We start from the raw sequence: 14925 nt of genomic DNA on the forward strand, positions 1-14925 counted from the left end.
AACCATCACTAGAACCTTAATATCTATTCTAAAACTGACAGGTAACCAGTGCAGTGAGTGGAGACAGTGCAGATATATATATTCAATGACCTCTGTAACGTATGTGCACAGCATTTACCATTATCAAACAAGTACTTTAATGTTTAGATGTACAAACTGCCTAACTGCTGTAATTCGCCTGTGTGAACCTGAACGCCATTATCGCCCGCTGTTGCTTTAAGGCAGTGGTCCCCAAACTACGGCCCGCGGGCCGGACACGGCCCGCCTCCACGTTTGACCCGGCCCCCGGAACATTTGACCTGGCCCCCGGAACACCCCCTCCCCCCTACCCCCAGGGAAAAAAATACTGCTCCTTGTGAAAGAGAACGTAATGGCGAAAAGGTTAGGTAAGAGAAAAATTGATTCTGAATGTAGGGTATTTAACCTGCAGTGGACAAACGATTATTTTTTTGTTCAATGCAAAGAAAAGGCTGTTTGTCTCATCTGTAAAGAGGCGCTTGCGGTATTCAAAGAATACAATCTACGACGGCACTATGAATCCCGTCACAAAGACCAGTATGATAGTTTGCAAGGCCAAATGCGGGCAGACAAACTGTTAAAGTTAAAAAGTGGACTGTTAGCTCAGCAGAATACATTTGTACGCCAAGCTCAGCTGAACCAGTCATCCGTTCGGGCCAGCTTTCGGGTTGCTCAAATTATAGCAAGCAGCGGTAAACCTTTCACGGATGGAGAGTTTGTTAAGAAATGTTTGAATGCTGTCGCGGAGGAAGTGTGTCCCGAGAAGAAAGATGTCTTCAATGCAGTGAGTCTGTCAGCGAGTACAATCACCAGACGCATCGAAGAAATCGGGGGTAATGTGTATGTACAGCTGCAGCAGAAGACAAAAGAATTTGACTTTTTTTCATTAGCATTGGATGAGAGCACGGATGTGCAGGACACAGCGCAGCTGGTAATTTTCATTCGTGGAGTTAACGCAAACTTTGAGATGAGCGAGGAGTTGGCAGCCCTCCAAAGTCTCAAAGGGACTACAACGGGGGAGGATATTTTCGGCAAAGTATGCCAAACCATGGAAGACTTGGACCTGGACTGGTCAAAGCTTGCCAGCATTACGACTGACGGGGCTCCTAGTATGGTGGGCGCGTCTCGGGGTCTAACAGGACGCGTGAAGCGGGAGATGGAAGAGCGGGGTCTCACCGCCCCGCTACAAGTCCACTGTTTAATTCACCAGCAGGCACTGTGCTGCAAAGTGTTGAAGTGGGATTCTGTCATGAAGGTTGTGGTGTCATGCATAAACTTAATCAGAGCAAAGGGACTTAAACACAGGGAGTTCCAACAATTCCTGTCTGAGCTGGAGTCTGCGCACGGCGACGTGCTGTATTACACAGAGGTCCGATGGCTGAGCCGGGGCAGAGTTTTGAGGCGTTTTTACGAGCTGCTACCTGAAATTAACGCATTTCTTCATTCAAAAGACAAAACGGTCCCAGAGCTGATGGACCCAGAGTGGAAATGGCACCTGGCATTTTTAACAGACGTGACAGAAATTCTGAACAGCCTTAACTTGCAGCTACAAGGCCAGGGGAAACTCATTTGCGACATGTATTCCCACATAAAAGCATTTGAGGTGAAACTAGCGCTGCTTTTGGAGCAAGTGAAAAAGCACAACTTCGTCCATCTCCCTGCTACCCAAAACCTCTCTGCAGAGAACCCAGCGGTCCCGTTCCCAACTGAAAAGTGCGTGGAAGCACTGGAAATGCTCAAGGCGGAGTTCGGTGTGCGATTCCGTGAACTACATGTTCATGCAAAAGAAATCCGTCTTTTCCAGAACCCCTTTGTTGCCGACATCGATGAAGCCCAGCCTTCTTATCAGTTTGAGTTGGCCGAGTTACAGAACTGTGATGTTCTGAAAGACATGTTCAAGCCCAACAGTCTTATTGACTTCTATGCCGCACTCCCAAACGACACGTACCCTAACATAAAAAAACACGCAATGAAGATGTCCACACTTTTTGGAAGCACGTATATCTGCGAACAAACATTTTCGCACATGAAACTCCTGAAAACTTCGCTGAGATCAAGATTGACAGATGAACATCTGCATCAGTGTTTGAGACTGGCTGTGACTAGAATGGAACCTGACATTCAACTTCTCACCAGCCAAATGCAGGCCCACAGTTCACACTGATGAACATACATAGGTAAGCTCACTTTTCTGACTTGAATGAGTCATTCTGAGTATAAACAAATATGATCATAAAATCTACTGGGATAAAATGCATAAAAAATGTATTGTGCTGTGTAGGTCACAAGGAAGTTGATGAGAGAGAAAGGTATCTACAAGCCTTCTAGAACCTACAATCTACAAAAGGATTATAAGGAAGGAACACGAGAACTTTGAGGGACTACTCATATGAGTCATTTAAGGAAGAAATTCTGTTCTGACAACTTTACCTGTTAAGATGTGCACGGCACAACAGAAAGTTAATGTTCCACAGACTTTTTTTTTTCTGTGAAGAACCCAAAGAGCATTTTTTGGTGTTATTTATTTTAATAATGGTGTTATTTTTTTCTTAAATAGTGTTATTTAGTTGGTTAATAGTGTTATTATTTATTACCAGACTTTTTTCTGTGAAGAACCCAGAGAGGATTATTTAGTTATTATTTCATAAATATTGTTATTTATTTTGTTAATGGTTAATATTTAGTTTGTTAATAGTGTTATTGTTTATTTCTTGACTTTTTTGTGTGAAGATCCCGGAAAGTGTTATTAATGTTTGGTTATGTGTCGCTTTCTGAAAACAATAAATGTTGCAGCACCCCTGTGATTGTCAAACTTTTCTGTTTCAAACTGACCCCGGCCCCCCATCAGAGAAGAGAAAAGTTATTTGGCCCTCGCAGGAAAAAGTTTGGGGACCCCTGCTTTAAGGGTATGAAGGCTCTTCCGCCTCCCTCCGCCCTCACTCACACGCGCTGCGGGTATGATGGGAATATCGCTCCCTTCAAACGCCCAGTCACGGATAAAAACACGGTTTCTGTGAAGGTAACTAGCAGGACTGTTATTCTGATGCTGTTGTCGGTAATGCAGTATTGTATTTCGTTGTGTAAGGATTAACGTGTGGGAGTAGATGAGTTTCTCTCCTGCGGTTTGTGTGTGGACCTGCATCGCGGCTTCGTGGGAGAACGAGAAACAAACCGAGCGGCTGCTACACTGAGCACTTAACGGACCGATACCGCTGTTTAGAATTACGTGCGTTATTTAATCTGTTCATTTGTTGATATGGGAACCTATTGCTTCACTCCTATCTTGTGTTAAATTATTCATTCTGCCTTTCAAGAGACGACATTGTAAAGAGAAGCAACACAATCTTTAATTGTGTAACATCACGTCGTGAATTAACCAATGTGGTTTTGATGGATCCTCAGATGTAGAAATGTTACGTAATGCAACTGCGTTAAGCCGCCGGTGTCCCAGTCATCCGCCAGGAAATAACGAATGAGAGCATCTATCAGACCCGGGAGCGCGCACAGCCTAGCACGCGTGCACGCGTGCCGTAGCGAGAGGGCCGCGTAGGTGCTTCACCACTACAACAGCTGATTGTAGTGATGGGATTTTCGGCTCTATTTTGAGATGCGGCTCTAATGGCTCTTCTTACTGTGGAGAGCCGGCTCTTTCGGCTCCCAAACGGCTCCCCATATATATTTTTTACATTATTAATTAATAGCTTAAACCTTAATTTTTTAACATTTTGTTTAATTATTGACATTGCTAAGCACTTCACTTGTGATGAGTAAAAATGCTGCATAACAATGCTTTATAAATAAAACTTTTATTATAACCAATTATTAAATTATCACAAAATAGAACGCAATACAGCTTGGCCAATTGCCTGCCGTTTCCACAAAAAAAGTGGAGACTTTTTTTTCAGTGTTTCCCCACCACATTATTAACTGAAAGATGTGTGATTGGTCAGATGTGTGGAGCACACGTTTGACATGCGGGCAGTGGAGACATTCTTTGCAGTGTTGTCCGAAACGATATGTAGTAGTATAAAGAAACACCCCTCAAAACAGGGGAAGGAACATTTACCTGACGAAAATTAATGTTGCATTGTGTTCCAGGTTTGGAAAGTGCTAAAGTAGGCTAAAGTACTTGAAAATGTAACTGTATTTTGTTTCACAACAAATAGATGTCTGACTGAATCGATGTGATAAAAAAGCGAATTATTTCGAGTATATGTATAAATATTTAAGTTTAAGGTGCTGGGAAATATTGAAAATGGCCTTTTTCAATATTGAAAAGTGACGTACAAGTGCTTGAATTCCACCTTGTAAAGGTGTATGAACACGGCATACATAACTTTGTTCATTGCGCTGAAGAGGTGCACGACCTCGCTTCGCACGGGGGTCCTCACGCAGGGGCGGAGCCACCGCGATTGCATCATTTTCGGCGCACGGACCCTCACGCTGAGGAAATAAACTCTCCGCTCTCTACCACTGGCAGAAGCAGAGGGGGGAGAGGGAGAGACAGCGAGGCACCGAAGGACAAATAAAAACGATGTTGGAAAAAAACTGTGGCACTTGCAGAGCACAAGCGCAATACTGAAGGAAAAGGCGGCTCCCAAATAGGATCCTAAAACGGCTCCCATTGCGGAGCCGGTTCCAATCGTTCACTTCAAAGAGCCGGCTCTTAGAACCGGATCGTTCGCGAACGACACATCACTAGCTGGTTGTGGATCATTTAGGGTTTACAGGTTTACAGATCGTTCAACCCTAATCCAGTCTGACGGTGTTACGCTGTGATACTAGGATATTATCATTACTGAATATTTTGTTATTAATAGACGAAAGTGACGGTGAATTGCAGTAGTGAGAAAACCACAACAGTGGCCTTACAACTTTTTAGTCAGAGAGAAAGATTCAATCCCGTGTGACACGTTAACTATCAGTACTGTCTTTAACCCCTAAAAACCTACTGGATTCAGATACAGAGAGAGTAGAGAGGGATTTACTGGAATTCAACTTTAAACAGAAATAACGTTCGTTCTGGACCATGATGCAGCACAACAGAAAAACACAAGTGTAGTAAATAGAGATAATATACAGGACAACACAGACACGGGACAGCAGGACAGATTTAAAAACGCAGTACTGTTAAATGGAATACAGTGTTGGTGAATATTTGTAGCCGGAAGAGTTTGATGGAATGAGTGAAGAGACTAGCAAGAGTCTGGCAGTTAGAGCCCAAACACTTCAGTACCTATCTTATTGATACTGAGAGGGGGCGATCATAATGTGTTCACAGTTCTTCCACTCCTCCGTTTAATCATTTGTCTACTTCTTTTCTTTCTCACCCTCTCTTTTCTCTCTGTCTCATCTATTGCTCTTGCTATTTATCTTGTCCTGTCCTGTCAGGTTCATGGGACCTGTGTGGCTGACAGAATGATGGACTAGTTGAGATTCTGACCAATCCCTCGTTGCCTCATATAAACTGACATCTGCCTGCCCCGCCCCCTTCCATCACCATGGCGCTGTGTGTCCCCGCCTGCTCCCCAGCCGTGAGGTTCTGTCAGAAGCTGAACAGGCTGAAGACGTTGGAGGACGACGTCATGGCGACGTCGCTGAAGCGCTGTCTCTCCACGCTGGACCTGGCGCTGCTTGGGGTCGGCGGGATGGTCGGCTCGGGCCTCTACGTTCTCACAGGAACCGTCGCCAAGGACACGGCCGGGCCGGCGGTGGTGCTGTCGTTCGTTGTGGCGGGCGTGGCCTCCCTCTTGGCCGCCCTCTGCTACGCCGAGTTTGGGGCCCGGGTCCCCAAGACAGGCTCCGCCTACATGTTCACCTACGTGTCTGTGGGTGAGATCTGGGCCTTTCTGATTGGCTGGAACGTCATTCTGGAGTATATGATTGGCGGTGCGGCGGTGGCCCGGGCGTGGAGCGGCTACCTGGACTCCATCTTCAACCACCACATCCAGAACTTCACGGAGAGCTACGTGATGCGCTGGGACGTGCCCTTCCTGGCTCATTACCCAGACCTCCTTGCGGCGGGAATCCTGCTGCTGGCCTCCGTCTTCATCTCGTTCGGCGTGCGTGTGTCCTCATGGCTCAACCACATCTTCTCCACCATCAGCATGTTGGTCATCACCTTCATCCTGGTCTTCGGCTTCATGCTGGCCAACCCGGCCAATTGGAGCGCTCAGGAAGGCGGGTTCGCCCCCTACGGGCTGTCTGGTGTAATGGCGGGGACGGCCACCTGCTTCTACGCGTTTGTAGGGTTCGACGTGATCGCGGCTTCCAGCGAGGAGGCCGAGGACCCTCAGAAGGCCATTCCCATAGCGACGGCCATCTCGCTGGGCCTGGCTGCTACGGCGTACATCCTGGTTTCCACGGTGCTGACTCTGATGGTTCCGTGGCACACGCTCGACCCGAACTCGGCGCTGTCGGACGCCTTCTTCAGACGCGGATATAGTTGGGCTGGCTTCATCGTGGCTGTGGGGTCTATCTGTGGTGAGTGTGTGTGTGTGTGTGTGTGTGTGTGTGTGTGTGTGTGTGTGTGTGTGTGTGTGTGTGTGTGTGTGTGTGTGTGTGAGAGAGAGAGATTCCCAGGAAGCATGTCACTGGAGCTTTTACATGTTTTCAGTGTTTTTTAAATCCTCTGATGTGATTTGTTGTGGTTTGTTTCTCAGGTTGTTTTATATTGTTTACCTGAGTGTCTGTTGCTCTCTTCCAGCCATGAACACGGTGTTGCTAAGCAACCTGTTCTCTCTGCCACGGATCGTGTACGCCATGGCGGAGGACGGCCTCTTCTTCTCCGTCTTCTCCCGCGTCAACCCCGTCACCAAAGTCCCCGTCGTCGCCATCCTGGTGTTCGGGAGTCTCATGGCCCTCCTGGCGCTGATCTTTGACCTGGAAGCGTTGGTGCAGTTCCTGTCCATCGGCACCCTGCTGGCCTACACCTTCGTGGCCGCCAGCGTCATCGTGCTCCGCTTCCAGCCCGACAGGACGGGCGGAGCCGCGGGCGGAGGAGGGGCGAAGACGGACGCGTCGTCCGCCACCTCGCCCGGCCAGCCAGCGCCCCAGGGGCTCGTCCAGCCGGCGGGCTCCGAGACCCAGACGCTGGCGCAGGACGGCGGGGAGCTGAAGGAGTACGAGTCCTTCTCCGACAAGCTCCAGCTGGTGGAGCGGGAGAAGGCGGTGCGGGAGCGGCGGGCCCCGGGCACGCTGCAGGCCCGCTGGGAGCCCTACCTGGGCCGAGCCCTGGGGGACTGGGAGCCGGGCGAGGTGGTGGCCTTCTCCGTGCTCGCCCTGATGGTGAGCGCCGTGTCGCTGAGCTGCGTGGCCGTGTTCGGCACCACCCACCTCCACCTGCCCATCTGGAGCTTCGTCCTGCTGCTGGTGGTCTTCAGTCTGGCCTTCATCATCAGTCTGTTCCTCATCTGGGTCCATGAACAGCAGACCAACACGAAGACCTTCCAGGTGAGGAGACGTCCCACCCGGTCACACGTAGTACAGCGGGAGGTGGGGCGAACGGGAAATGACGGTCAGAAGAACGCAGTGCAGTGGAGTCACGTTACTGTCTCCATGTCTGATTCTTGTCCTTTCACACATGTACTAGTACTAGTACTAGTACCAGTACTAAACCTCTGACACAAACCTACAGGAGTAATAAGTAGGTATGTTAGCACCAGGGTCTGTCAGGAGTCAAGGGCTGTGTGGATGCGTCAGGGCTGTGATATCATCCTCACTACAGTCTCCTCTCAGAGCAGAGGTGTGTGTGTGTGTGTGTGTGTGTGTGTGTGTGTGTGTGTGTGTGTGTGTGTGAGCGTCATACTGACAAAGCACTCTGTCTTATCACCTTTATCAGGAAGTAGTCCCATCACTTATAGCAGTCTAGAGCAGCATTACACAACACACTACACACATACCACACACACTACACACATACCACACACACTACACACATACCACACACACTACACTACACACCACACACACTACACACCACACACACTACACACCACACACACTACACACACACTACACACATACCACACACACTACACACATACCACACACACTACACAAAACACATTTTCCATAGTCCCATAATTATTGAAAAAATCTTCTCAACAGTATGTGTGTATCATTGTGTGGAACTGTCCAACTGTCAGAGCAAACAGCCCACGATCCAAACAGCCTCAGTGTGTTAATCCCCTGCTGATATGTGTGTGTCCTTGAGGAAGAGTCGTGTCACGTCTGATGGTGTGATCTCTGCTTCAGTGAACAGTTTAGACAAAACCAGCTGTTTAGACAAGACCAGCAAAACGCCTCAGACAACAGCAGCAGATTAATACTCAACATTACTCCTGAACTATAGTGTGTGTGATGTTGAATCCTTAAACACTTTGTCAGGGTGGGAGCAGATAGGCTGTATGAGCCATCTCCAGAAGACTGTGTGATAGTAACTGTGACAGCAGCTACACTGGAGCTACTGGGGTGTTTGGCTGGTGGTGCTGTAGTGTAGGTATAGAGTAGTATGTGGAGGGCTGGGGCTAAAGGCTGCTGTGTAAGGCTGGGCTATGTGGGGGGTCCAGTGGGGGGTGGGTTTAGTGTCTGCTGTAGTATGTGGGGAGCCATACTGGTGAGGTCTGGGTGGGTTTAATGTCTGCTCGGTTATGTGGGGAGCCATACTGGTGAGGTCTGGGTGGGTTTAGTGTCTTCTGTAGTATGTGGGGAGCCATACTGGTGAGGTCTGGGTGGGTTTAGTGTCTTCTGTAGTATGTGGGGAGCCATACTGGTGAGACTGCTGTTGAAGTGAAACTTTTCAAAGACTGTATTTGACTGTACTTTTCAAAGACTGAAAGTGTGTCTGTGTGGTGTGTGTGTGTGTGTGTGTGTGTGTGTGTGTGTGTATGTGTGTGTGTGTGTGTGTTCTCCAGGTTCCTCTAGTGCCCTTCATTCCTGGTCTCAGTATTCTGCTCAATGTGTTTCTGATGATGAAGCTCAGTCCTCTCACCTGGATCCGCTTCACCATCTGGGTGGCAGCAGGTACTACACACACACACACACAGCAGGTACCTTCTACATGCTACACACACACACACCATCTACATGTTACACACACATATACACACATACACATACATACTTACAGCAGGTACCAACTACACGACCCACACATATACAGCAGGTACCAACTAGACATGACACACACACACACACATATACACACACACACAGCAGGTACCTTCTACATGCCACACACACACCCACCCACCATCTACATGTTACACACACATATACACACACACACACACACACACACACACACACACACACACACACACATACAGTAGGTACCAACTACACATGACACACACACACCATCTACATGTTACATACATACACACACACACACACACCCACCCATATACACACACATATACAGCAGGTACCAACTAGACATGACCCACACACAAACACACAGCAGGTACCATCTACATGCTACACACACACACACACAAGCTTTGTGTGTGAGGTCCTTAGTGTGGGCAAATAGAGGCTTGACTGGTACTGTTTGATGTGCTAATGAGAACACACTGGGAGGGGCGTGAAGCTGCAATACTGGCCATACTGGGAGGGTTAGAAGAATGATGTTAGACTGTTAGCAGTGCTATAATACACAACGGTGGTTGTGAGGGTTCTCTCTTTATCTCTTTCTCTCTCTCTCTCTCTCTCTCTCTCTCTCTCTCTCTCTGTTAGCTGTAAGACTGTTAGCAGTGCTATAATACACAGCAGTGGTTGTGAGGGTTCTCTCTTTATCTCTCTCTCTCTTTCTCTCTCTCTCTGTTAGCTGTAAGACTGTTAGCAGTGCTATAATACACAGCAGTGGTTGTGAGGGTTCTCTCTTTATCTCTCTCTCTCTGTTAGCTGTAAGACTGTTAGCAGTGCTATAATACACAGCAGTGGTTGTGAGGGTTCTCTCTTTATCTCTCTCTCTCTCTGTTGACTGAAGTCAGAGCTGTTACGCTGCATAAAGTGAGCTCTGTTCTATCATGTGCATTATGGTAATTATGTATTATGTAGACTTATGTACACCTATTGCTCCGTGCACATCCCAGAGTTCTGCCTGCTCCTCGCATCTTGTTAGCCAATCAGCACCACGATCACTGCAGAATGACGGAGCACCAAGCTGTGCGGTGCTGTTAGCTGTAGATATAAGCACACTGTAAACTCCTTTGTAGACGTCACTTTATTTCTCTCATCTGTTTGCACCCTGCCTCTTTTGTCTTCCGATTTCTCTCTCCCTCCCCCTCTTTCACTCCTTCTTACTCTCCTCTCCCTCCCACTCTGTCTCTATCTCTTCTCACTCCTCCCCCCCCCCCCCCCCCCCTCTCAGGGTTGCTGGTGTATTTCGGTTATGGCGTTTGGCACAGTAAGGAGGGCCAGCGTGAGCAGCTGGGTCAGGACGTGGCCGCCCGCTACGTGGTTCTGCCCAGCGGCAGCCTGGTCCAGACCGTCCAGAACGTGCAGCCCGACGGACACGCACACACACTCGCCACACACACACCAGGCTCCAGCGAGCCACAGGACAGCAGATGATCTGTGTGTGTGTGTGAGGCCGTTGGGTGTGTGAAGTGTGTTAGCCATTGCTTTGCAAGCTAACTGTGTGTGTGTGTGTGTGTGTGTGTGTGTGTGTGTGTGTGTGTGTGTGTGTGCGCGCCCGCACGTGTGCATGTATTTTCCGTTTTTCCCTTTGCTGCTGTGGTCTGATCTGCTGCATATGTGACTAGTTTCTAGATTTGATATTTTTGGATTAACATACACTACAAGCCTGAGGGGTGTGTGGGTGTGTGTGTGTGTGTGTGGAGTGAGAGAATGCTCACACGTTACACAGGGACCATTTGATTAGGGTGTAGACAGGTAGGTGGTGGATTAGTAGAGGAGTGGAAATTGGGAGTGGTGGGTGGGTGTAGATGTGAGTTAACAGGCTGATGGGTGTGGGTGTATCTTGTGGGTGTAGCCGGTGGTGCAGCTTCTGTCCGTGGGGTTTCCATTGTCACTCTTCCAACCTGTTGCCGTGTGAAACCTGATGCCTGGACAGGAGCTGCTCACTCAAACACACCGCTGCTGAAGTAAGTGAAAGCCGAGAACCCTTATTAGCACGAGCAGCTAGCAGCATGCTAACGGCGGCTTGCTGCTCATTCACTCACACACAATGAGCACCTGTCACTTGGCTGAGTGTGTTTGGCCTTCAGGAGAAACTGGTGTGAGCATTCAGCTCTAATTGTAGGTGTGTTTGGGTGAAGGGGTGTAATTATTGTAATGAGGTATCAGGCCCTTCTGGACTGAGTGTTGAGAGTGGGTCTTGGAGCATGGTGGAGAGGATGCCATTGGCTGAGTGGTTCTTGAATTGCACTTTCATTGGCTAACCTGACTGGCTAACAGACTGCATTAGTCTTTATTTTTGAATGTTTGAAGGGTTGTTTTCTCATTATCTAGAACGGGTGTGAGAAAGGACAATCACTAAGATAAATACACACACACACACCCATTCCCCCAAATTATGACTGAATCTCATTTCAGACCTCATTAATATATTTTCCACATAGTAATATAATTATTTATCTATTTATTCAAACCTTGTTGTATTTCATATGTTAATTTAAAATGAAATATCTGTTTTGTTTGAGTTCTTGCATAGCAACCAAGTTTTGTACTGTATCTTTTGAAGTAGGTTGTAACCAAAGGTTAATATGCAATAGTGCATAATAGAGTGAATGTGCATTTAGATCTAAGATTAAATCAAATCTCTCTCTCTCTCTCTCTCTCTCTCTCTCTCTCTCTGCTAATCCCCCTTTGTTCCCACAAAGATGTTAAACACTCTTGATTCTGTAGGCATTTCATGTGATGAGAGGGGTCACTGGGTCCCCTGGCCTCCTCTCTCTCCCCTCCCCTCGTGGCTAAGCTGGGCTCTGGATTGGCATCTGTTTTGTTCAGGTCATGTTTCCTGAATGGTAACAGGGGGAAGGAGTGTTCATTTGAACGTGATTCACTCCATCAGGTCCTTCCCAGCAGGAGAACTGGGACAGTTGGCCTCCTAGTGGCCCTGGGTGTGCACCAGCCTGGTCTTGGACATGGTCACTCAGAGATGGGTGTTTCTTCTGCTGTGATCAATGTGACAATCCATATAAAAACTGAGAAGTGAACCGTGTGTTGTGGATCGTGTGGAGAGCAGTGCAGTGTTCCTTCAGACGGAGGTTCTCATGCAGAATAAAATACTTTGGACATCATGGACACCCACAGAATTGGAAGCACATTGTGAGCTGAGTCAGTGCAGACAGTAAAGCACAAACTACGTGAAGCACTGCACCTGCAGAACACACACACACACACACACACACACACACACACACACCTGCAGCTCCCTCTCGTCTGCTCTGATCTCATCACTCTAACTACATTCCTTTGTTTCCTCCTCATTTGGAAGATCAGAGCTGCAGTACTCACACTAGCCTGTAGGGGTGTTGATGCTTTTGGCACTGGTTGCCTTGGAAACAGAGAGGGGCAAGGATTGGATGATGCAGGGATGGCATCTGTAATCTCAGCCGGATTTACAGTCTACCACAGTTGCACAGACTGACACAGATTATGTTTCTCAGAGGGCAGATGATGCTGGATTATTTTAATTCTCTCGTGGTGCTGTTTGCATCGATGAGTCACTGCACTCTCGCATCACTACACTCTGACATCACCGTTTCACTCAGAACTATAGTACAGTTGGCTAGATCAGGGTTTTTCCAACTATGGGTAAAAAAAAAGGGTCGCTAAAAAATAAATGTTAATATATTTAATAAATTATTATATTAATGGATTATACTTTCGCGAGTGTCCGTAGCGCGTGACAGCGCGAACGGCGGAGGCGTTAATACTTGGCGATCGATCGCAATATAATATAACAGAAAAAAAGTTTGAAAAACACTGGGCTAGATGACGGTACTGATCCAGTCCTGTACACTACAACACACAGCTGCTCCAGGCATTTATACACATCACATCACATTGCTTATGGGAATGTTGTTTATGTGCCAGAGAAACGGTCTCTAGATTGTATGTAAATTCATCTACTGTACAACAGCAGCACAATCCTTTAACCAATCAGAATGGTTTGTATTTTCCCTCTTTCTGTATGTTTTCTTCACTCTGCTACTGTAAGGATATTCTGTCTGTCTGTTATGTAATCCAGTCCACACCGATTCCATTCCATGTTTTAAATCCTGCTGGGTTGTCATTGCAGGGCAGCTAGAAAAACATGGAGTGGATTTGTGGTGTTTGCAGACGGATTACCAGCAGGAGACATGATGTCCAGCAGCAATGTAAATATGGTGTCTGTTTGTAAATACGACACAAGTAACCAATGGCCTTAAAGTTGATATTTATACTGAACCATTCCAAAAGCTTAAGATATATAAAATATAGTAATGTAAAATATGTTCTGGAGTCAAATTTATGATGTATGCATTTAGATTGTATTGTGAAATCTATAATGGTTCTGTTATATTGCACAGCCAGAATATATGATTCATGTATAATCTGCTTTACACACAAGGAGTGATGGTGGTGTAACACATTCTGTAAGCACCAGATCTGTGGAGGGTGTACAGCTCCCCCTCCACGCTGATGACAGCAGCTCCGTTCTACAGCACTTCAGTTCTAGAGCTGTTTGGTTCTAGAACACTTCAGTTCTTGTTGTTTCTTCTGCTGTTTCTCTGGGTGACGGGCAGCAGGTGAGCTGTGAGCTGTGAGTGGAGACACAGGTGTTCTTACACACCTGACTGGGAGCCGGGAGTTACTACAGTTACTCTTGTTCTCACTCTGACTCCTGTTCTCTCGGTCTCACATGCCTGGTTTCATCTGTCCCTGCAGTGTCTCTGCCTCGTCTCCACTCCCGGGTCTTTACCCTGTACACATTCCCTGTTGTAACAGCCACTGCCCGTCTGTCATTTGGTCAGTTTGTAAGGAACTGCATTGTCCAGTGATTAATAAATGTTTTGAAGCACCACCTAGTGTGACTGCTCCTGTACTGATTCACTGATATTTATTCTGATTTAATGTGTATTATAGTGAGTAGCCACTGCTCTGCACCACTGTCAGGTCCTGAATCAATAATGCAGGACGTCAGACGCATGTTCTGTGGTAAAGCAACAATGTGACTGTTCTCTCCTGCTTCAGCGGTGAGGGTTCTGTGTCTAGTCTAGTCTCTTCATTATAGTCCCGTGTACGGAGTCAAGAAACATCACGTGTGTTCTGGCTGTTGAACGCGCCACCTGATACACCACAACACAAAGGAACCCAGCCAGGTCCTCAGGACACGGATCAGATTCCTGTACTGTAAACATCTTCAGTGGGAGGAACTAAACGTTCTGAACTCGGTCGTGTGACCAGTAAAGTGTCACTGGTCTTAAACGTTTGTTCATGTTAAGTGTGTGGGTTGTGTAGTGGGCACCTGCTCCTAGACACACCAGTCATTTTAACACTATAGCAGCTTGTAAAGGGTAAAGATCGAACAGATGATGCCATTCTGTGTAGAAAGGGCGGGGTCAACAGCTCATCCACCTGGCCCTGGAAGTTACCGTGGCAACCTGCCAGCACAGCCTCACAGAGGATGAGTGTTTTGAATCCATAATTACACAATGCCAGCCAGCAAAATTCACATTCAATGAAGTTTCAATCATGTGAGGAGCTTAAAGAGGCCTTCAGGTCTTCACTCCGTGGAGAGGTTCACATAACTGCCTGCTTCCAATCAGGTCCTGAGACCCACCCCTCCGCACAGATGCAACACACCTCACTAATGTTCAAATTGAACTGGATTAACCAGATGGGGTTTGGCCCACGACTGGAGGACTCCAGATGCGTTTGAGGTTGTGGGGA

At 47.4% G+C, this 14925-nt stretch overlaps 2 protein-coding genes across 3 annotated transcripts; both read left to right on the plus strand.

Annotated features, from left to right (window-relative positions):
* Positions 1-378: 378 nt before the first annotated feature.
* Positions 379-2896, plus strand: LOC143512646 (general transcription factor II-I repeat domain-containing protein 2-like). Its single transcript, XM_077003218.1, has 2 exons — positions 379-2195; positions 2300-2896. The coding sequence occupies exon 1, from the start codon at positions 578-580 to the stop codon at positions 2180-2182; it is 1605 nt and encodes a 534-aa protein (XP_076859333.1). The 5' UTR covers positions 379-577; the 3' UTR covers positions 2183-2195; positions 2300-2896.
* A 20-nt stretch (positions 2897-2916) lies between these two features.
* Positions 2917-14029, plus strand: slc7a4 (solute carrier family 7 member 4). Of its 2 annotated transcripts, none has more exons than XM_077003219.1 (5): positions 2917-3037; positions 5410-6501; positions 6725-7470; positions 8934-9042; positions 10394-14029. In XM_077003219.1, the coding sequence occupies exons 2-5, from the start codon at positions 5520-5522 to the stop codon at positions 10594-10596; spliced, it is 2040 nt and encodes a 679-aa protein (XP_076859334.1). In that variant the 5' UTR covers positions 2917-3037; positions 5410-5519; the 3' UTR covers positions 10597-14029. The 2 variants fall into 2 exon arrangements, with proteins under 2 accessions (XP_076859334.1, XP_076859335.1); XM_077003220.1 differs by lacking the exon at positions 2917-3037 and adding an exon at positions 3058-3244.
* The last annotated feature ends 896 nt before the right edge of the window (positions 14030-14925 follow it).

This window comes from Brachyhypopomus gauderio, chromosome 4 (assembly GCF_052324685.1).
Source record: "Brachyhypopomus gauderio isolate BG-103 chromosome 4, BGAUD_0.2, whole genome shotgun sequence".
NCBI classification, from domain to species: Eukaryota; Metazoa; Chordata; class Actinopteri; order Gymnotiformes; family Hypopomidae; genus Brachyhypopomus; species Brachyhypopomus gauderio.

Coding starts and splice junctions, on each gene's coding strand:
- LOC143512646 (XM_077003218.1), top strand. CDS start 578: ATGCGGGCAGACAAACTGTTAAAGTTAAAAAGTGGACTGTTAGCTCAG.
- slc7a4 (XM_077003219.1), top strand. CDS start 5,520: ATGGCGCTGTGTGTCCCCGCCTGCTCCCCAGCCGTGAGGTTCTGTCAG. Junction 6,502..6,724: donor GGCTGTGGGGTCTATCTGTG/GTGAGTGTGTGT, acceptor GCTCTCTTCCAG/CCATGAACACGGTGTTGCTA. Junction 7,471..8,933: donor CCAACACGAAGACCTTCCAG/GTGAGGAGACGT, acceptor TGTGTTCTCCAG/GTTCCTCTAGTGCCCTTCAT.